Raw genomic sequence first — 23,631 nt, 5'->3', positions numbered from 1 at the left:
GGTGGAGCTCTTGTTGATCTCTCCTAGGCCAGATGATGGTGGAGGGTTTGAATGAATCAGTGATCTCCAATACCATATGTTATAAACCAACTGTAAGTTCAGGTCTGTGGCTTCCTTTATGGGATGAGCCCTCCAAGCCTCTCTATCTGGCCCTTGGGACACTCTCTCCAGGGCACGCCCCTTCCCCAGCCATGTGCCTGAAAGGCCCTGCTCTGCACCCTCCTTGAGTGCTTTTGCCTGAATGGAATGCGTCCTTGAACTCTGACCATGCCTCTTCCTTGCCGGGATGGAGGACAGAGTTGTTGTTATGTGCCTTCAAGTCAATTTTGACTTATGGCGACCCAATAAATCAGCATCTTCCAATAGCATCTGTTATAAACCACCCTGATCAGATCTTGTAAATTCAGGTCTGTGGCTTCCTTTATGGAATCGATCCATCTCTTGTTTGGCCTTCCTCTTTTTCTACTCCCTTCTGTTTTCCCCAGCATTATTGTCTTTTCTAGTGAATCATGTCTTCTCATTATGTGTCCAAAGTATGATAACCTCCGTTTCATCATTTTAGCTTCTAGTGACAGTTTTGGTTTAATTTGTTCTAACACCCAATTATTTGTCTTTTTCGCAGACCATGGTATCTGCAAAGCTCTTTATTAGGAAAGTGTGATTTGTTCTTGTATTTTCATTGAAAGCTGTTCTTCTTTTTAATAAGGTTATTTAATTGTTATTTAATTTTTGTAAATTGTAATGTTTTTATTAATATGTATTTCTATGTTTATTTTTTGTAAGCCGCCTTGACGGCCTTTTGGCCAAAATGCGGCATAGTAATAAACCATAATAATTATATATATAAACATGCACACACACATTTATTTATTTATGTATTGTTTGATTTATATCCCGCCCTTCCTCCCAGCAGGAGCAGGCGAGCAGGTAGTGGAAGCAAGGAGCAGCAGCAGCAGCAGAAGGATCAGATGAGTCTAGCAACCGGCAGTGGGCCCCTGTGCTGGAGTGTGGGACGAGGAACATGCCCGACAATGCCGATCCCTGAAACTGGCTCTGTAATTCACTGATCATCTGAGTTAGGCTCTGATTAACAACTGAGGCAGGAACTTGTGCATCCCTCTTGCTGGGAGATGCATATGCATGCAAAATGTGAACACACCTTTCCCCATGAAGTCAATGTGCACGTCCTCACTGCAGACACGAACGACTTGCACCAATGGAGGAAGAGCGACTCACCCCTTCTGGATTTGCACACATTCAGTGGTGCCCAAAGGCAGCTGCTCACAAGCTGAGCCTAAATCTTACATTACATAATGCTACAAATCCTGGGAGTGGGGGACACCTGAATTCTGGAAGGCACAGAACACTCCTACTCTTACCTATATAATGCTTTAAAAGAAGAGTCAAGGAGACGGTACTCACATCAATGGCTCCCACGATTTAGGCTTAATGAAGATCGCAATGGGGTACAGCTGTGCAGCTTGTAGTCGCTTAATGGCGTTTCCTGACACATCAAGTATACAGTGCTTGCCCTGTTGAAAGCAGATGAAGACGTGGTTTATGCTTGCGACGCTTAATGCCCATCAGTCAAAAAAGAGGTGATCCTGCCCATTCATGTAGGTCATCTATGGAAACCTAGCACCATCAGAGGCACAGCTGGTGGGTCCATCAGAGAGGGCCTTCTTCAGGGCAGTGCCCACGTTGTGGACCTACCTCAGGGAGGTCTGCACCATACCCTCTTAGATGTTGTCAGTGATATTATTTGCTCATGCCAATGATCCCTTGCCTACATTAATGACTGCTGCTGCCTTTGTTTCGGGTACAAGCCTTATATTGAATTATACCATTGGTCCATCTAGCTCAGTATTATCTACACCAGTGGTAGCCTATATGGTGATCTCCATATGTTGGTGGACTACTACTCCCAGCATCCCTGACTATTTAGCCATATTGCCTGAAGCTGATGGAGCACATTCCATTGGCTATCCCTGTTCTACACTGACTGGTAGAGGCTCTCCAGGGTTTCAGGCAGGGGGTCGCTCCTAGCCCTACCTGGAGATGCAAGGGATTGAACCAGGGACCTTCTGCATGCAAAGCAAATACTCTACCACTGAGCTACGGTTCTCCTTCCATCATTTGTCATCATGTCATTCTGTATTGTTGCTATTTCACTGAATAGGTTTTCGTTCATTTGTTTTAACCTGGATGGTAGTCAGCCACCTTGGGGGTGCTTTGTCAGACCGAAAGGTGGAATGCCAGCCAGCCAACCAACCAACCCACCCACACACACATCAATAGCAGAGAAATCCTGCTGGGCAGGGGAGAGAGGCATGGGGAGGTCAAACCACTCGTCCCAGTGAGACAGAAAATATGTACATCAGCCCCTGGGGGTGTTGGGGGAAGAGGAAGACCCCTGAGCTGTCCCTGAAACACCCCCCTGTTTGCCCTTCCAGGGGTCCTTGGATTGCAACCTAAATTATTATTTTTTCTCGTAGACTGGCTCTGTTGAGGATGTTTTGCTGTGTTGCTCTCCTTTTAATTTTGGTATTGGGTGTTTAACTTTCTTGCACTTGATTTTGTGTAGGGATTTAATTAGCAACATTGATTAAATATACTGACAGCACATTAAAGAGTCAACAACCTCCAAGCATCAATATCATATCAGTGGTTATAAAAATACGCAGGTTGCAAGCACCATCTCAAAAGAAGCACTCTCCTTTCGCTCACAGGAATGCCTGTTCTGAGATATTTCAGGGAGGACTTTACCAGTTGCTTTTTCTAAACATCTGAACTGGCTCTTAGTTAAATTTTTCACCAACATCTTTGTTTTTTGATTGTTGATCTTAAATCCTGCTAACGGTCCAAATTCTTTTAATTTGTCCATCAATACATTAATTCCTTCCAAAGGATTTTCTAGTACAATTATCAAATCATCAGCAAATGCTCTCAATTTATATTCTTCTTTTTTTATCTTTAATCCCGAAATTCTTTTATCTTGCCTTATATCTCTAAGCAGCACTTCTAAGACCAGAATAAATAAAAGAGGAGATAAAGGACATCCCTGTCTTGTACCCTTTTGTATTTCACATGAATCCGTTAAATCTCCGTTAACAATTATCTGAGCCTTCTGAGATGTATAAATCGATCTAATCCATTTTATAAAATTGTCTCCAAAATCCATTTGCTCCAAAACCTGAAACATAAATTTCCAATTCAAATTATCAAATGCTTTTTCAGCATCTAAAAAAAATCAAAGCTGCTTGTTTATCATTTCGTTGTTCTAAATATTCCAAGACATTCAAGACATTCCTGACGTTGTCACGTAATTGTCTTTTAGGTAAAAACCCTGATTGATCTTCCTGAATAAATTGTTGCAATATTATTTTCAATCTTTCTGCCAAGATCATTGTAAAAATTTTATAGTCATTATTCAATAGAGATATTGGTCGATAATTTTTTGTTTTAGTTAAATCTTGCTCCTCTTTAGGTATTAATGTTATATTAGCATTTTTCCAACTATCTGGTATCTTTCCCTCTTGCAGAATAAGATTCATTGTAGACTGTAAAGGTAGTAAGAGTTCTTCCTCCAAACATTTATAATACATTGCAGATAACCCATCTGGTCCTGGTGCCTTTCCTAATTTAATTTTGTTTATAGCTTCAGATATCTCTCTTAACGTAATAGGGCCATTAATAGCTTGTCTCTGAAAGTCTGTAATTTTAGGCAAATTCTGTTTAGATATATACTCTTCTATTTTTTCGGAATTTCCTGACATTTATACAATGTTGAATAATATTGATGAAAAATCTTTTTAATTTTTACATTATCTGTCAACGTCTCATCTCCTTCTTGTATCTTTAAAATGATATTTTTTTGACGTTCTTTTCTTAATTTATATGCTAACCATTTCCCAGGTTTATTTGCAAATTCAAAAGTCCTTTGTTTAGCAAAATTTAGTTTTCTTTCAATTTCTCTAACTGTCAGCATTGATACTTGCTTCTGTAACATTTTGATTTGATTTACAATAGAAACTTTAGTTGGATTCTTTTTCAATTCTTCCTCTTTTTGTTTTATTTCTTCCAAAATTAATTGCATTTTCTGTTGTTTCTTTTTTTTTAATTCAGAGTTACATTTAATAAGATATCCCCTCATAAATGCCTTACTTGTATCCCAAACGATATTTTCACTTGTTCCTTTATGTAAATTATGTTCAAAAAACTCTTTTAATTTCTTCTTACATTCTTGTACTACTTTGTCATTCTGTAATAAAGATTCATTTAGTCTCCATCTAAATCCAAGATTTTTCTTTTTTAAAGTTAATATCACAGGGTTATGATCCGAAAAAGTTTTTGGTAATATATCCATTTTAAAAGTGTCCTTCGCTAAAATTTTAGACATCCAGATCATATCAATCCTCGAGAATGTTTTGTGTCTTTCTGAAAAATAAGTAAATTCCTTTGCATTATCATTTATATATCTCCAGGTATCCACCAATTCTAAATGTTCCATCAGTTCAAAGCAAATCTTCGGTAATTTACCCTGTGTCTCTTTGATATTTGATATTACCACATTGGTGCTGACATTTGGTGAACTTACCCTTTCTGCTACAAATCTCACAGATTGCACACTAGTCCCATACAGATTATCATTATACTGTCCGGCCTCAATGAATTTGTGGTCTTGGATGTCCTTTTCCATTTGTTCTCTGGAGATGACAAAATGATAATCTCTCCCATCCACTTCATAATCACGCTTTGGCCGAGTTGTATCTTTGGGGAATGAAAATAAATAAATAAAGGGAAAAACAGATTTCCATAAGTGCAGCAAGAAAAAAATGCAATCAATGAACACAAAAATATGTCTGCATCTTGGCTCTCCTCTTCACTTAATAACAACAAACCTATCTTCATCATACAACAGGAGTGGGGAACCTTTGGCCCTCCAGATGTTGCTGAACTATGACTCCCATCAGCCCCAGCAAGCATGGCCAATGGCCAGGGATGATGGGAGTTGTAGTTCAGCACCATTTGGAGGGCCAAAGGTTCCCCACACTTGCCATACAACAACAATATCATCATCATAATCTACAGGGCTTTTTGGGGGGTAATACATGAGATGATAAAAGTGTTGTAGTTGCCAGCATAAAATGGCTGCCAAAGGCAGCAAAAATAAAGAGATGCCAGTACTACGTAGTGGTGAGTAGTTACGCAAAAAAGCACTGATCATATATATGTAGCCATAACAGCATCATCCAAAAACAGGTGTAAGGTACCAGCAGGCTTCAGGGATCCCGAGGTTTTCACAAGATCCCCCTCCCCCAAAACTGGGAGATCCAACCCCAGGAGCCAAACACTACAAGCCCTCTTTGGGTCTGATTCTGCACAGACATTGTATTTAGTGGAATGGAGTCACAGTGTAATTCCATATGGGGAACTGACTCAGCACATGTTTAGAGGTACTCTTTGATATTATCAGTTTGCATACCCCAGGGCTATCTCCAGGTATGAACAACAGGCTCTAGCACAAATTAGGAAACAGGAACATAATATAATCTAGCTCAGAACAGTTGACTCTGATTGGCAGCAGCTCTCCAGGGTTTCAGACCTCATGGAGATGCTGCGGGTTGGACCGTTTTTACAATCAAAGCACGTGAGCTGCCACTGAGCTGCGACACCCTGGCTTCTGAAAGACATCTGGGCATAAACATGGATGCTAGTTTAGTAAGGTATCGTGGATAAAGGCAGCAGCAGAGATTAAAAAACAGACTGCCATAGCTTTAAGCTAAGGGTGTGGAACCTGAGGCCCTGGGACTTAATATGGGTACCAGGCCTCTCCATCTGGCCTTGGCACTCTGCTCAAGCCACAGCTCTCAGTGGCCCTGCTCCAATCCTCCTCAGGCACCTTTGCCTGGCTGGAACACATTCTTTAATTGTGATAATGCCTCTTCCTGTGTGTGTGTGCATGGAAATCTCTGACTGAATGTAGGCTGCTGTACAAAGTTAAAAGTCAAACCAGTTACTCTGCCCACTGTCGCCTCTGGCCCTGCCCACCACTGCCGTGCAGCCCCTGGAAGATTGCTCATGAGGAAATGTGGCCCTTGAGCGGAAAAATGTCCACACCCCTGCTTTAAACAAAGAAAACACTAGCAAAGATGCCTCCAAAAATATAATACTTACGTGGTACACAGGAGCCAAATTTGTCAGGAAATTCAGATATCAAATCATCGTTGATTCGGTCTTTCATTGGACCAAGGATAATAACTGGTCTGGTGTAATTAACTGGAATGCAGAAAGAAAAGGAAGCGTCTAGGTGATGCTGAAGGGGGAAACTCTCAAGCAAAGAATGATGGCACATCAACACCTCAGCCGTTAGTGGAAATGAATTGGGTGAAATAAATGTGTGGAGTTAGAAGGGGTTTTCCCAAGGCAGAAACTGATTTTGCTAAGTCCAAGCCAATGGCTAGCTGGACAGGTCTATTGTTCTTCAACAAAGTGGGAGTTGACAAGATGAATAATGGCCTTGTAATTTAAGGGCCAAGCTACACGGGGAAATTTGACACGGTACAGCCTAGCTGAGATCGTACCACAGAATGCCCCTTGGAACACTTCTCATCTCTGCCTCCCACAAACATTTCAGCCAGGCTTAGGGAATTCACCGCCATAAGGAATGGCCACTAGCCTAGATAGTTAACAACAAGAAGTAATGATCGCCTTCATGAGAGTTCCAGAGACATCTGGCTGGTTGTTATCGGGAAGAAAATGCTAGCCTAAGCAAACTGTGGTTTGGTCTAGGCCAGGGGTTCCCAAATTCCCTCCCCCCCGGAACATTTGAAAATTGCTGAGGTTTTTGGTGGACCATTTAATGTTTTTTCTGCCTGCGGTAGCGATTGCAATGTGCTCTGCTGGATGCTGTACGCCCTTTAATTGTATTTTTACAGGCACTCCACAGAGCACCTGAACGAAGCTCATAAACCACAGTTTGGGAACTCCTGATCTAGGCTAGAAAACTCTTATGTAGGAATGCTGAGCGGTTTCCATTTCATTCAAATGATCCTGCTCCTCAGGCTCTTCCACTGGGCCCAAAGAGTTTAGGAACATCTATTTTGGGGAGCCCTGTCCTAAGGCATGTGTATCCAACATCCCAGGCACATGAGGCCATCACCTTGCTGAAACTAAGTAGGTATGGGTGTAGCCAGTGCCGGAGCTGGCGGCGCAGGTGGGAGCCACATGTATGCCGTCTTGGGTTCCATGATGGAAGAAAGGCAGGATATAAATGCAGGAAAATAAATATTACAAAATGCAACCTTAGGTCTGGCTTATATGCACAGAAGAATGAGGTGGAAGAGTCCTGTGTTGGCAAAACAGACTGAGAATGAGGTGGAAGAGTCCTGTGTTGGCAGAACAGACTGTACCACTTCAGAAATCACATTTTTAGTGCTCATAGACAGACAGACAGACAGACAGACAGACAGACAGACAGACAGACAGACAGACAGACAGACAGATAGATAGATAGATAGATAGATAGATAGATAGATAGATAGATAGATAGATAGATAGACAGACAGACAGACAGACAGACAGACAGACAGACAGACAGACAGACAGACAGATAGATAGATAGATAGATAGATAGATAGATAGATAGATAGATAGATAGATAGATAGATAGATAGATAGATAGATAGATAGATAGATAGACAGACAGACAGACAGACAGATAGATAGATAGATAGATAGAAGTAGCAATAGAGATACAGATCTCTGCAAACTAGCATAAAAAAGCAAGGAGAAGGATGGTTGAGCACCTTTCTCTCAGATGTTATTTTATTTCAGATTTTTCTAAGTCACTTTTCAAGTATTAGCCTTCCTAAGGCAGCTTTCCATTAATAAGAAAAATGCAATTTCCTTAAAAAGCAAAAATTAAAACATGCGATTCAAATCACAACAAAACAGCTAGTTTATAAAATCCACTGCAGGGTCAGCGTTGATGGGAGTTGTAGTTCAGTGACATCCAGAGGGCCAAATGTTCCCCACATCTGTTTTAGATGATGGAGCATTCAAAAAATGATGTCTCCTGCCTGTCGTGTGAAGTAGTTCATTCCGCTCTACCACTCATTTGGCTGCATGTATGGACTGGATCGGAGGCTAGATCTACCTAAGCAGCAGCATGAGGTGCCTGCATTTTAAAAATGGGACAGTGGACGGTATCATTTCAGGCTACAGCTGGGGGTATCATGTCTTTTGAATGCTCCCCCACTTACAGATGTTCGATGCCAATCAGAATACTAGCACAGTGGGCAGAGGGTAGGCTAGGAACTTTCACCCTGCTATGCTAGGTTACTCTTGGTGGGAAATTTTTGCATGGGGAAGCATTTACGAATGACATCCTCCCACCTACAATGAGAAGTGGTACAGTCCATCCTGCCACCTCAGGACTTTACCACCTCATTTTGCTGCACAAATAGACTGGGCTTTCTTCTGATTTGTCCAAGCATTTTCAGCAGAACATTTGTCTTTGCTTACTTTCCTGCCTTGTTACAGGTTCATAGGAGAGAATGCAGTCCTCTTGTCCTCCTGCAAAGAGAAAAAGAAGAAAAATCAGTGTTGACAAACAGACCTTGTAAAGAAGCACCCAAGAAGATCAGTCCTAGGTCTTTGAGAGTGCTGAAACCCGAGTCATTCCAAAATGCTTCCAGAATTCTTCAGCAGTCTCAGCTGTCAACTAATTTCCACTATAATTGTTCAGCTGTGGGCAAAGAAGCTTCCTTGTCAATTACCAGTGGCCAGCCCAACAGGCGTAAGATAGGGAAGTCATGGCTCATTTTCTGCTTGGCAGCACCCACTAAACAGGGCACTTCTTGAAATTCCACATTTTAAAAAGGCTCGGTTGAGTGTGATCAGTGCAGGCACTAAGGAGGAGCACAAAAGAGTCAACGGTTTTTCGAGGCCCCCACTCTGTGACGTTCTTAGCATCGTGGCTTGCTAGGACCACTCTGGTCTGAATCAGAAAGCAGCGGCAGACATAGAGCGGAGGCAGGCATTTGACAAAGATCTGGAGCATTGCTGAATAGCCACCAACCATGACGGGGGAACAGAGTGATTTGAAGCTGGGAACAGTTCTGTGTATGTACACACAGGAGCTCTATATGAGCACTGGAGTTCCTGCAGGTTCAAAGGGCCTCTGGATTTGAACTGGACTTTTGTGGAGGTCCTTACTGTATTCATAAGAATACTGTGGCTGATGAATACAGCTGGTGTAGCATAGCAATCCTGAACGTGAACTGCTGTGTTGCAAGGAAGTGCATGATTTAAACCTCGCCTTCTACATAAACTCAGTAGGTGGTCTTAGAGCAAAGTATTTATTCATTGATTTCTTTCCTCAGAGAACCCAAGGCGGCGTATATAACGCCTTCAGCCTTGACTTCCCTCAATCCCCAACTGCAAAGTGGTGATAATAATCAGAGCTGTGTGTAACCTGTGGCAACACAGACAAATCACAGGATGTGATGCTGGTTGCAGGATTCAGCTTCCAACGAACCTCAACTTTTTTTAAAAAGAGAGTTTTTAGCCCTTATGATTGCTTGGAGGATAAAGGAGTTGGATGTGTTTAGCTTGGAATAGAGGTGATTAACAGGTGCTATGATACCCATCTTCAGATATTTGAAGGGCTGTTACACAGACGACAGAGTAAATTTGTGCTCTGTTGCTCCAGAGACTAAGGCTAGAGGCACACTCACTGTTCTGCCAGTTCCAGTGCGTCTCCACCTCTCTTTTCTGAAAATGGGGAACATGACACTAGTCAAACCATGCCCCCTTTTACTGTAAAACCTGGTGGGATCAGCTCAAGTGCTTTTTTTTTTTTTTTAAATCAGCTTCAAAGAGATTTTGTAACAGATCAGCAGATCAACCTGTTCCCTCTCCAGCTGTGGCCAATGGAAACACTTTGCTGTAGGCAACAAGTGTGCTCACAGCCTAAGACCCAAAACAATGGGATCGAATACAGTAGCAATTGGTGGGGTGGGTTTGCAGTGCTTACCTGACCTCCCATCTCTGGTGTCGCTGTAGCTGTCTGGGATGGAGAGGGGTGAGATGGCAGTGAGGTCGGTGCGGTTCAAACGTACCAACGGAACCAGTCTGGTACTCCCAGTGGTGTGTTTGCACACACTGCCTTGCTGCTGGCTCATCCCTCCCACTCATGGTAAACTGCAGTGATGTCGGGGATGAGAGGTTAGGTAAGCACCACTGACTAGCAGGGGGATTTTGAATAAATATTACAAAGAACTTCAGGATGGCCGGTCCCAGAAAGGGGTGAACTCTCATTTGTCGGAGGTTTCTAAGCAGAGGCCTGATGACCACCTATCTGGTATGTTGTAGCAGTGGGTTTCCTGAATCAGCGGGGGGTTGGACTAGATGATCTTTGAGGTCCCTTCTAACTCTTATGATTCTTGGCTCCTAGAAAATGCCTGGCTATGTTTAAGAAGCCAGAGGAGTTGCTGAATAAGATTTCCAGTGGCCTAGAGGGTGGAGCTCCATCTTCTCACCCTTTCCCATGACTAGCATATGGAATTAAAAGTATGTATATCAACGTTAGCTGCAGAATACATTATTTAAGGTAAGTGGGGCAATAGGTATTTGCTTTATTTGGACAGTTTTATGCAGGCAGAAGAGTTTACCTTTTCCTGGTACAGAATAATAATTAATAATTAAATGGCAGAGATATACAACCTTGCTAATAGTAATACTATCTTACAGCTGGGGACGTTCCAAAGATCAGTGTCAGAAAATATGCTTGGCAAGCTAAAGGTCTCAGCAGCTCCGGTTTCAAACATGACTCCAGACAGCTGTCCTGGGAAACAGCCTTTGCCTGAACCCTTGGAGATCCACGGTGAGAGTTGGTCCTACGACCTGATTCAACACCAGCTCATTCTCAAAGGTCTTTGTGGGATTTGGAGAGAAGAGGCTGATGTTTTCTCGAGGCAATGGCCACAGCTCAAGTGTAGAGCACGTGCCTTTGGTGCTAAATGTCCCAGGCCCAGTACTTTCCCCAACATCCGAAGCCAAAAGATCTCACATGGAAGGATTGAGGGAAAAGCTCGCCCTGAGATGACCCTGAGATTCATCACCAGCAAGAGGAGGTAGCATGGGACCAGATAGACCAATGACCTGAATCGGCACATGACAGCCTTATATACAATGGGGCCACTATCAGCACCACACAGAGGAGAGGACCCCTCCGTAGGTCCTAAGGGAGCTGCCTTAGCAGGTGACCATTGGGCCATCTTAGCTTAGTACTGTTTAGATGGGACTAGTAGGGTGGGAGGCATGGGGAACACTTGGCAGGTAGGAGGTTGATAGGACAGTGCCCCATTTGCCCTAATGGACCAGCTTCATCTGCAGACTGGGCGGCAGCTTCTCCAGGTTTTCAGACAGGGTTCTCTCTCAGCCTGACCTGGAGATGCTGAGGATTGAACCTGGTGCCTTCTGCATGCAAGGCAGATGCTCTGCCACTGAGCTAGGGCCCTTCCCCTTCTCCATAGACATTGGCAACCCTGTAGGGGGCAGCAGAAGGGTACTGGCTAAGCAACCCCTCATGTCTGCACAACTCTTGGCCCGGTCCTCTGGTATTGGCAAAGGGGGCCTACGGGTGCACATCTGCACACATGTAGGCACTCCACACCATATAATCATATAATCATAGAATAGTAGAGTTGGAAGGGGCCTATAAGGCCATCAAGTCCAACCCCCTGCGCAATGCAGGAATCCAAATCAAAGCATCCATGACAGATGGCTGTCCAGCTGCCTCTTGAAGGCCTCCAGTGTCAGAGAGCCCACTACCTCTCTAGGTCATTGGCTCCATTGACGTATGGCTCTAACAGGAAGTTTTTCCTGATGTTCAGTCGAAATCTGGCTTCCTGCAGCTTGAACCCATTATTTCATCTCAATCTTGCATGATTGTGGTTTACCAGTGACACATGCAGCGAGGCCTTTCTTGCTAATGCTCCACTCAACATGCAGAAGTTTGGGTGGGGCTGGGGGGGCATATGGACATTTGCTTGGAAGGTGCAGGGAGGGGTCATAGCTCAGTGGTAGAGTACATGGTTTGCATGCAGCAGGTCTGAGCCTGAGGTTCAGTCCCCAGCATCTCCCATTAAAAGGATCAGGGCTCAGGTGATGGGAAAAGTCCTTCTCTACCGGAGACCTTGGACAGCTACTGCCTGTCAGAGTAGACAATGCTAGTCTAGATGGGCGAATGCTCTGACCTGGTATATAAGGCAGCTTTCTAGACTCTTTCCATGTGTTGGCTAGAGAGAGGGCTTTTGGGGAAAGCTTTATAATAGGAAGCATTTGACTTGTGTTATCTAAATGCTACATTTTTTTTTTATTAATAGCCGTCTTTAAAATGTAAAATGCTGCGTAAACCACACACATTGTACTATCTTGCTGGGTAATGTGTGTGGAAATGTATAGTTAAGGAATATATTTTCCAGCTGCAGAAGGTATTCACTCTGTAATGAGTCAAAATTTGGAAAAGTACACAAAAAGTGCATTTCAAGCAATTCCGCTTTTGGCTTTTAATCTTTTGTTTTAGTTTTTTAACGAAAACACACACACACATACAGCAAGTTTCATTATTGCCTATTTAGCTTAGTCAGGCAATTATGAGCAATTGAGCAATTAGACTAAATAGACCACAGAAATTAATGAGCAATTGATGTTAATTCTTTTGTACATTTAATTGAATGCAATTTAATGAAGGCAGTGTTTGTGTGTGAGCGCACATGAGCACGCGTGGACACACACACAAGTGTAATAGGTAAGATGTTACCAGTTACTGCCCAGTAAACCTGATCATCTAGAAAAACTGGAATGTGATGATGAATACTTGAACATTGTATCCTACTAGCTCAGTTTTTAAAAACTAAAAACCTTTATACTGTGAAATCCTAACTCGCCGATCTGCAAGAGAGGGTTTGGATGGGGTGAAAGTTACCCTCCACCAGTGAAGATAAGTTCTTCACTCTCTGTGTGTGTCCATGTGTCCTCCAGGGCGGACCGTAGCATGCCTGTAGATCTACTACTAGCATTGTTTCTGCCAGTGATCAGCTCTAAAATGGGGCATTTCCAAGGGTATTCTGGTAGAACGGTGGCAGAGGTGGCTTTGGACCCACTGATCCAAAGTTCCTTTCTTTGCCAAAGAGATCCCAGAATCAGGCTCATCAGCTACACCAGGCTGGAGCTGGCACAGTTCATTCCTGCCTTCTATAGAAATTTGCTGGGGAGGAAACAAAGCAAAACAAAACAAAGATCTGCTGGGTCTTTTTCTGGGAAAACCAGCCTCCCCCTCCTGGCCTGGTTGATATGAACCAATAGTGTTTTAGTACTGGGAAGAGCCACAGCTCAGTGCTAGAGCATCTGTCTTGCACCCAGAAGGTCCCAAGGTCAACCCCTGGCATCTCCAGGGAGGGCTCAGAACACCCCCTGCCTGAAATCCTGGACAGCCGCTGCAGGTCAATGCAGACACTACTGAGCGAGAAGAGCCAAATGGTTGCTAGGTAGGATGCTGAAAGCCAGGACCTCCAAGGTGGCTTTCTCTGAAATGCTACCAGTTCCATGTGCAGGACCAGCCAGACAGGCACAGCTTTGTAGTCTCAATGTGTGGATGAGACAATGGTGTCAGGAGGAGGGGTTCGGATTTGTTAGGCACTGGGGAACATTTTGGGACAAGCCGGGCCTGTACGAACGGAACGGGCTCCACTTGAACCAGAATGGAGCCAGACTGCTGGCACTTAAAATTAAAAAGGTGGCAGAGCAGCTTTTAAACTGACTGAGGGGGGAAACCCGACAGGAGCTGAGGAAGGTCCGGTTCGGAACAAACCTCCCCCCTGGGATAAAGACCAAAGAAATGATGAAATTTTAAAAGGGGTAGGCCTAGAAGTAGGGATTGTGAGAGCAGGGGCACAGGATATCAATTCAGAAGGGCAAAATTACCACAGGCCAAACCAAAAATGCCAAAGACACTTGAAGAGAGACATGGCTTACAAGTGCCCGTACGCTAATGCTAGAAGCCTCCGAACCAAGATGAGAGAACTGGAGTGATTGGTCTTGGAGGAGAGCATTGATATACTGAGCATAACGGAGACCTGGTGGAATGGACAAAACCAGTGGGATATGGTTATCCCTGGATATAAACTATATCGGAAGGACAGGGAAGGACGTATTGGTGGCGGTGGCGCTCTATACGTGAAAGAAGGCATTGAATCCAGCAAGCTCGAAACCCCCAAAGAGGCGGACTCCTCCACAGTATCGTTGTAGGTGATGATACCATGCCTCAGGAGGGATTTAATACTGGGAACGATCTATCGTCCCCCTGATCAAAATGCTCAGGGAGACCTTGAGATGATATGAAATTGAGGAAGCATCCAAACTAGGAAATGTGGTAGTAATGGATGACTTCAACTATCCAGATATAGACTGGCCACATATGTGTTCCAGTCATGACAAAGAAGCAAAATTTCTAGATATTCTAAATGACTATTCCCTAGACCAGTTGGTCGTGGAACTGACCAGAGGGACGGCAACCCTGGACTTGATCCTAAGTGGGGACCGGGACCTGGTGTGAGATGTAAGTGTTGTTGAACTGATTGGGAGCAGTGAACATAATGCTATTAAATTAAACATACATGTAAATGATCAACTGCCTCATATGTGACTTCAAAAGAGGAAACTTCACAAAAATGAGGAGACTGGTAAAAAGAAAGCTGAAAAACAAAGTCCAGAGGGTCACATCACTCGAAAATGCTTGGAAGTTGTTTAAAAACACTATATTAGAAGCTCAACTGGTGTGCATACCACCGATCAGAAAAGGTACCACCAGGGCCAAGAAGATGCCAGCATGGTTAACGAGCAAAGTCAAGGAAGCTCTCAGAGGCAAAAAGTCTTCCTTCAGAAAATGGAAGTCTTGTCCGAATGAAGAAAATAAAAAGGAACACAAACTCTGGCAAAAGAAATGCAAGAAGACAATAAGGAATGCTAAAAAAGAATTTGAGGAGCACATTGCTAAGAACATAAAAACCAACAACAAAAAATGCTATAAATACATTCAAAGCAGGAGACCATCTAGGGAGGCGATTGGACCCTTGGATGATAAGGGAGTCAAAGGTGTACTAAAGAACGATAAGGAGATTGCAGAGAAGCTAAATGAATTCTTTGCATCTGTCTTCACAGTGGAAGATATAGGGCAGATCCCTGAACCTGAACTAACATTTGCAGGAAGGGATTCTGAGGAACTGAGACAAATAGTGGTAACGAGAGAGGAAGTTCTAGGCTTAATGGGCAATATAAAAACTGACAAATCACCGGGCCCGGATGGCATCCACCCGAGAGTTCTCAAAGAACTCAAAGGTGAAATTGCTGATCTGCTAACTAAAATATGTAACTTGTCCCTCGGGTCCTCCTCCGTGCCTGAGGACTGGAAAGTGGCAAATGTAACGCCAATATTCAAAAAGGGATCCAGAGGGGATCCCGGAAATTACAGGCCAGTTAGCTTAACTTCTGTCCCTGGAAAACTGGTAGAAAGTATTATTAAAGCTAGATTAACTAAGCACATAGAAGAACAAGCCTTGCTGAAGCAGAGCCAGCATGGCTTCTGCAAAGGAAAATCCTGTCTCAGTAACCTATTAGAATTCTTTGAGAGTGTCAACAAGCATATAGATAGAGGTGATCCAGTGGACATAGTGTACTTAGACTTTCAAAAAGCGTTTGACAAGGTACCTCACCAAAACTTCTGAGAAAGCTTAGCAGTCATGGAATAAGGGGAGAGGTCCTATTGTGGATAAGGAATTGGTTAAGAAACAGAAAGCAGAGAGTAGGAATAAATGGACAGTTCTCCCAATGGAGGGCTGTAGAAAGTGGAGTCCCCCAAGAATCGGTATTGGGACCTGTACTTTTCAACTTGTTCATTAATGACCTAGAATTAGGAGTGAGCAGTGAAGTGGCCAAGTTTGCTGACGATACTAAATTGTTCAGGGTTGTTAAAACAAAAAGGGATTGTGAAGAGCTCCAAAAAGACCTCTTCAAACTGACTGAATGGGTGGGAAAATGGCAAATGCAATTCAATATAAACAAGTGTAAAATTATGTATATTGGAGCAAAAAATCTTAATTTCACATATACGCTCATGGGGTCTGAACTGGCGGTGACCGACCAGGAGAGAGACCTCGGGGTTGTAGTGGACAGCACGATGAAAATGTCGACCCAGTGTGCGGCAGCTGTGAAAAAGGCAAATTCCATGCTAGCGATAATTAGGAAGGCAATGGTAAACCACCTCTGAATATCTCTTACCATGAAAAGCCTATGAACAGAGTATCCAAAATGCAACAAGAGATAGTGCTGGAAGATGAGACCCCCAGGTCAGAAGGCAATCACCAAGCTACTGGGGAAGAACAAAGGACAAGTACGAGTAGCGCTGTGACTAATGATGCAGCTGGGTCAAAGCCGAAAGGAAGCCCAGAGGCTGATGCGCACAGATGCGAAAGGAGAGTCCGGAGTTCTACGACGCACACAATAGGAACATGGAATGTGAGAAGCATGAACCAGGGAAAGTTAGAAATTGTCAAGCAAGAAATGGTGTGGGCGAAATAAAATGGACAGGAATGGGACATTTCCAATCAGGCAACTACAAAATATTTTATGCAGGAAATGAGAAGTTAAGAAGAAATGGGGTTGCTTTAATAGTGAGAAGTGATGTAGCAAGAGCAATTAGGAGCTACAATGCAAGGTCTGAGCGAGTGATATCAATGAGATTAAATAGGAAACCTATCAACATAACCATCATTCAAGTCTATGCTCCAACGGCAAATGCAGAAGAAGAGGAATTGGAGAGATTTTATGCAGAAGTACAGGAAGAAATTGATCACACACCAAAACAAGATGTGCTGATAATCATGGAGGATTGGAATGCAAAAGTAGGGAACAGAGAAAAATTAGGAATTGTGGGGAAATGGGGCCTAGGAGACAGAAACGAAGCAGGAGAAAGACTTATGGAATTCTGTGAAGCCAATAATTTGTTTCTTGCGAACACATGTTTTGAACAACCGAAAAGACGACTGTACACATGGACATCACCAAATGGTCAATATAGGAATCAAATTGATTATATATTGGTAGCAGAAGATGGAGAAGTTTCATACTTTCTGCGAAAACAAGACCAGGAGCAGACTGCAGTACAGATCTTGAACTGGTCGTATCGAAAATGAGAGTAAAGCTAAAGAAAACCAACAAAGCAATCATAAAGCCAAAATACAATTTAAATAACATCCCAGAAGCATATAAAGATCAAATAAGGAACAGGTTTGAGGCTTTAAACTTAGTTGACAGAGAACCAGAAGAACTATGGCATGAAATCAGAGACGTTATCAGAGAAGAATGCAAAAAGACAATACCTCTAGTTAAAAAGAGAGAAAGACCTCAATGGATGCCTGAAGAAACTCTTCAAATGGTTAAAGAGAGAAGGAAAGCAAAAACAAAAGGAGAAAGAAACACATTCAGACTAGTACGTAGGGACGAAGAGAACTATTACAATAGTTACTGTATAGAAATAGAAGAGGACAACAAAAAAGGTAGAACAAGAGCCCTGTTCCAAAAGATTAGAGAAATGAAAGGGAAATTTAAACCAAGAGTAGGGATGTTGAATAATCAACAGGGGAAACACACTGACTGACCGAGATGAAATAAAAGGAAGATGGAAACAATACACTGAAGAACTCTATAAAAGAGATGCCAGGATGACAGATTCATTCATGAAGGAACCATATGATGAAGAACCAGAAATTTTAGAATGCGAGGTGAAAGCTGCTCTTAAAATACTTGGAAGAAACAAATCACTGGGGATAGATGGCATACCAATAGAATTGCTACAAGCTACTGAGACTGAATCAGTCCAAATTTTGACAAAAATCTGTCAAGAAATATGGAAAACTAAACAATGGCCCACAGACTGGAAGTGTATACATCCCAATTCCAAAGAAAGGGGATCCCAGGGAATGCAGTAATTATCGAACTATTGCCTTAATATCCCATGCAAGTAAAGTAATGCTCAAGATTCTATTACAAAGGCTCTTGCCATATATGGAGCGAGAAATGCGAGATGTCCAAGGTGGATTTAGAAAGGGAACAGGTACCAGAGATCATATCGCAAACATACGTTGGATAATGGAATGGACCAAGGAATTTCAGAAGAAAATCACCCTATGCTTTATAGATTACAGCAAAGCCTTTGACTGTGTAGATCATTAAAAACTATGGAATGCTTTAAAAGAGGGACTTCCGGGAAGGGTGACTTCGCTTGTGCCTGCTTTTTGAGACGAGCTCTCGTCTCAGAAGAAGCTTTTTCAGTTTTAAAATCAGTCAGAACGTTCTTTTTGACTGGTAAAGATTTTCTCCCGGGCAGGGAGAAACGTAGAGATTAACCACAAAAGCCTGTTTTTGTTGGGAGGACTGGATTTCATTAATTTATGAGAGAAGGTTCAGCCAGCAAATGCCGGATGGACTTCCAACAAGCTCTAACTGATTAAGCGACACATTTATCTTTTCTTCAAAGAAAAACGGACTTTAACAGGCAAGCATCCTTCTTTCTATTTTTTTTTCACTTGGTTTAAATCGTTGCAGCAAAAAGAGATTTGTCAATGAATCAGCTCTGAAGAATTTCTGGGTGAGTTATAACTCTTCTCTTTTATTCACGAAATTAAGGAGGAAAGAAATTGAAAGAGCTTATCTTTGTTTTTATTGCAAAAAGCTGGCCTGGAAGTGCATTCTAAAGATACAAACGGAAGAGGGATTTCTATTTTGAGGAGGGAAAAAAAAAATTTGATTTATGAACTTTGGAGTATTATATGTCTGGGACTATTTTCTTTTTGGTCTATTTCATTTTGATGAATCTACTTGTTCACGACGCCACTAACTGTTTTGAAGCTGGGAACTAAATTTGTTTTGTATTCCTGAACAAATAAGAGATAAGGCAGGCTGTACTGTCTACACTGTGATGTCATCAAGCCTGGAATATTAACCCAATTGTGGCTGAAATAATTTTTGTTTTCGTGGTTTTAAGAATGGCAATCAGGAAAGTGGCTGAGACCATGGAAGAAATTATGTTTAGGAAAATAATGGATGAGATTGAGATAACGAAACAAACCCTGAGACAGGGTAGACAGGAGATGAAAATTGAATTAGGCAAAATGATGCAGGAGCTTAAAGAAATAGGGGATCTTGTGAGAGAGGAGATTGATGAGATTAGAGATGAGAAAAGAAAAATTAAAGGGAAGATACAAGCCCTGGAGATTGGAACAAATGTGGAATTGGAAAAAGATCTGGAGTTTATGGATATTAGAAACAAAGTTTACTGTTTGGAATTCAACATTGTCTCTGAAGAAATTAATGAAGATATTAGAGATAAAGTTATCAATGTCTTGGATAATTTTCTGGACTGGAATGATGTGATGGAGCTTGACATAGAAAAAATCTATGGAATTAACTACAGATATGTGACAATGGAAAAATTCTCAAGAGATGAGCCAGTGCATTTTGTAAAAAAGAAGAACAGAGATATGACTTTACAACAATATTTCAGCAACATATTCAGAATCGATGACAAGGAAATATTTGTGATAAAGGAAATTCCCATCAGACTCTTATTATATGACTATGGCTATGACAGCAAGATTAATATGGGATACTGATAATGGAAGAATGGATACTGAAATTACTGGACTGAACAGGACTATTGAAGATGGAAGATGGAATTAATATTGATAATGGAAGAATGGCTATTGAAATTATTGGATCTAACAGGTTTGATGAGATTTATTTATTTATTTATTTTATTTTATTACATTTTTAGACCGCCCTATAGCAGGAAGCTCTCAGGGCGGTGTACAACAAATAAAATCACAATTAAAATATGAGCAAGTGTGAAAAATATAGTACAATTATAAAAACATTAAACATGATAAAAATCTGAAATAGAGTTGCCATTGAGTTTATAATTAAGATCCATATTAGGTTTAAAATATTAAATTTAAAATGTTTAAAATGCCTGGGCGAAAAGGTAGGTTTTTACCTGGCGCCGAAAAGATAACAGAGAAGGCGCCAGGCGTATCTCGTTGGATTAATCTATATGTTTATTTGGACTATGGCTATGACAACAAGATTATTATGGGATACTGATAATGGAAGAATGGGTACTGAAATTACTGGACTTAACAGGATTATTGATAATGGAAGAATGGCTACTGAAATTACTGGACTTAACAGGATTATTGAAGATGGAAGATGGAATTAACATTGATAATGGAAGAATGGCTATTGAAATTATTGGACCTAACAGATTTGAACGAGATGGATTAATCGACATGTTTGGAGAAAAATTGAAAGATATATCTCTCAAGGAATTGAAACCTCTCTTTGACTTTTTGTGGAAAGAATAAAGTAATGTTTATGAGATTTGATGATTAATTAAGATAACTACTGGAGGAAAGTGATTTTATAATATAATTTAAGAGACAGGATTGTTATGTATTGTAGACCTATAACTGATCTGCGACAAATCGGAAGTCAACATTTTATTTTATTGTTTAATTATTTTTGTTTTGTTTTGTTTTTTGTCTTTGAAAATTTGAATAAAAATTAATGATAAACAAAGGAATTCTTTAAAAGAAATGGGGGTGCCACAGCATCTGATTGTCCTGATGCACAACCTATACTCTGCACAAGAGGCTACTGTAAGGACAGAATATGGAGAAACCGATTAGTTCCCCATCGGAAAACGTGTGAGGTAGGGGTGTATTTTATCACCCTATTTATTTAATCTGTATGCAGAACATATGGAAACCAGGATTGGACCAAGATGAAGGAGGTGTGAAAATTGGAGGGAGAAATATCAATAATTTAAGATATGCAGATGATACCATACTACTAGCAGAAACCAGTAATGATTTCAAACGAATGCTGATGAAAGTTAAAGAGGAAAGCACAAAAGCAGGACTACAGCTGAACGTCAAAAAGACTAAAATAATGACAACAGAAGAACGTCAAAAAGACTAAAGTAATGACAACAGAAGAACGTCAAAAAGACTAAAGTAATGACAACAGAAGATTTATGCAACTTTACAGTTGACAATGAGGACATTGGACTTCTCAAGGATTATCAATACCTCAGCACAGTCATTAACCAAAATGGAGACAATAGTCAAGAAATCAGAAGAAGGCTAGGACTGGGGAGGGCAGCTGTGAGAGAACTAGAAAAGGTCCTCAAATGTAAAGATGTATCACTGAACACTAAAGTCAGGATCATTCAGACCATGGTATTTCTGATCTCTATGTATGGATGTGAAAGTTGGACAGTGAAAAAAGCTGATAAGAGAAAAATCAACTCATTTGAAATGAGGTGTTAGAGAAGAGCTTTGGACTGCAAAAAAGACAAATAATTGGGTGTTAGAACAAATTAAACCAGAACTATCACTAGAAGCTAAAATGATGAAACTGAGGTTATCATACTTTGGACACATAATGAGAAGACATGATTCATTAGAAAAGATAATAATGCTTGGAAAAACCGAAGGAAGTAGAAAAAGAGGAAAGCCAAACAAGAGATGGATTGATTCCGTAAAGGAAGCCACAGACCTGAACTTACAAGATCTGAACAGGGTGGTTCATCACAGTTGCTCTTGGAGGTCACTGATTCATAGGGTCGCCATAAGTCATAGTCAACTTGGAGGCACATAACAACAACAACACTGAAAATAAAACAGCCGATATCATAATGCCATTGTATAAATCTATGGTGCAGCCGCATTTGGAATACTGTGTACAGTTCTGGTCACCTCATCTCAAAAAGGATATTATAGAGTTGGAAAAGATTCAGAAGAGGGCAACCAGAATGATCAAGGGGATGCAGCGACTCCCTTACGAGGAAAGGTTGCAGCATTTGGGGCTTTTTAGTTTAGAGAAAAGGCGGGTCAGAGGAGACATGATAGAAGTGTATAAAATTATGCATGGCTTTGAGAAAGTGGATAGAGAAAAGTTTTTTTCCCTCTCTCATAATACTAGAACTCGTGGACATTCAAAGAAGCTGAATGTTGGAAGATTCAGGACAGACAAAAGGAAGTACTTCTTTGCTCATCGCATAGTTAAACTCTGGAATTTGCTCCCACAAGACACAGTAATGGCCACCAGCTTGGATGGCTTTAAAAGAAGATTAGACAAATTCATGTAGGACAAGGCTATCAATGGCTACTAGCCGTGATGTCTGTGCTCTGCCACCCTAGTCAGAGGCAGCATGCTTCTGAAAACCAGTTGCCGGAAGCCTCAGGAGGGGAGAGTGTTCTTGCACTTGGGTCCTGCTTGCGGGCTTCCCCTAGGCACCTGGTGCTGGACTAGATGGGCCACTGGCCTGATCCAGCAGGCTCTTCTTATGTTCTTATGTCTGACTCAACAGTAGACAGTTGTCTATGTTCTATGCCCTATGCACTGTTTGTTCTTAATCATCATAGGGAAGATTCCATACAAGAAGGGCTGCAGCGCAGTGGTAGAGCCTCCGCTTTGGATGCAGGAGGTCTCCGGTTCAATCCCTGGCATTTCCAGGTAGCGCTGGGAGGAAGCCCTGTCTCAAATCCTGGAGAGCCACTGCCAGTCAATGTGGACAGTACTTGAGCATGATACACCAATGGCATGACTCAGTATAATGACTCAGTTTTTTATGCTGTCATAGAATTACAGAATAGGAGACCTGGAAGGGGCCTATAAGGCCATCAATTCCAACCCCTGCTCAATGCAGGAATCCAAATCAAAGCATTCCCAACATATGGCTGTCCATCTGCCTCTTGAAGGCCTCCAGTGTCGGAGAGCCCACTACCTCTCTAGGTCATTGGTTCCATTGTCATATGGCTCTAACAGTTAGGAATTTTTTCCTGATGTTCAGTTGAAATCTGGCTTCCTGTAACATGAGCCCATTATTTCGTGTCTTGCACTCTGGGACGACCGAGAAGAGATCCTGGCCCTCTGCTGTGTGACAACCTTTCAGATGCTTGAAGAGTGCTATCATATCTTGACTTCCCAGGAGGATCCCTCCGCCTGTGCAGCTCTGAGACGGGCTCCCATCTTGGATGAAACTTTTTCAGCCTTAAATCCAGTCAGAAGGGTTTTTTTTGACTGGGGACAATTTCTTCCGGATAAGGAAGAAACGTGAGATTTCCCACACAGCTTTGTTGTGGTTGTGGGAGACTGGAATTCGTCAGAATCGTCTGTGAAAGAAGGTCTTCCAGCAGCTCGGACAGAGCGAGGATTTATAGCCAGCTCAGCTGAATAAGTGACCCGTTTTTTTTTCTTTTTTAAAAAAACGGACTAACAGGCAAGCATCCTGTCTATGCTTATCACTTTCTTATCTATACAGCTAAAGAGATTTGTCAAAGGATCGGCAATTAAGAGAACCTGGGTGAGCCAAAACTTTCCTTCTTTTTTACTCACGGAACTAAGGGGGAGGAAAATAAAAATAGCCTATCTTTTTCCTATTGCAAAAAGCTGACATGGAAAATGGCATTGTAAAGATTACAACGGATGAGGGGTTTCTGATTGGAA

At 41.9% G+C, this 23,631-nt stretch overlaps 1 protein-coding gene across 12 annotated transcripts in view; it reads right to left on the bottom strand.

The window, feature by feature from the left end:
• Positions 1–23,631, bottom strand: part of DLG2 (discs large MAGUK scaffold protein 2) — a 1,398,326-nt gene that overhangs the window by 16,477 nt on the left and 1,358,218 nt on the right. For all 12 annotated transcript variants that reach the window (XM_061628927.1, XM_061628928.1, XM_061628929.1 and 9 more), the window contains 4 exons: positions 8,527–8,577; positions 6,178–6,279; positions 4,598–4,770; positions 1,423–1,532 (listed from right to left, as the gene is read on the bottom strand). In XM_061628927.1, coding sequence (XP_061484911.1) covers positions 1,423–1,532; positions 4,598–4,770; positions 6,178–6,279; positions 8,527–8,577 — 436 coding nt within the window. The remainder of the gene's footprint in view (positions 1–1,422; positions 1,533–4,597; positions 4,771–6,177; positions 6,280–8,526; positions 8,578–23,631) is intronic.

Source organism: Rhineura floridana, chromosome 5, assembly GCF_030035675.1.
Source record: "Rhineura floridana isolate rRhiFlo1 chromosome 5, rRhiFlo1.hap2, whole genome shotgun sequence".
Taxonomy (NCBI): Eukaryota; Metazoa; Chordata; class Lepidosauria; order Squamata; family Rhineuridae; genus Rhineura; species Rhineura floridana.
This window is presented reverse-complemented; position numbering and strand designations above follow the sequence as displayed.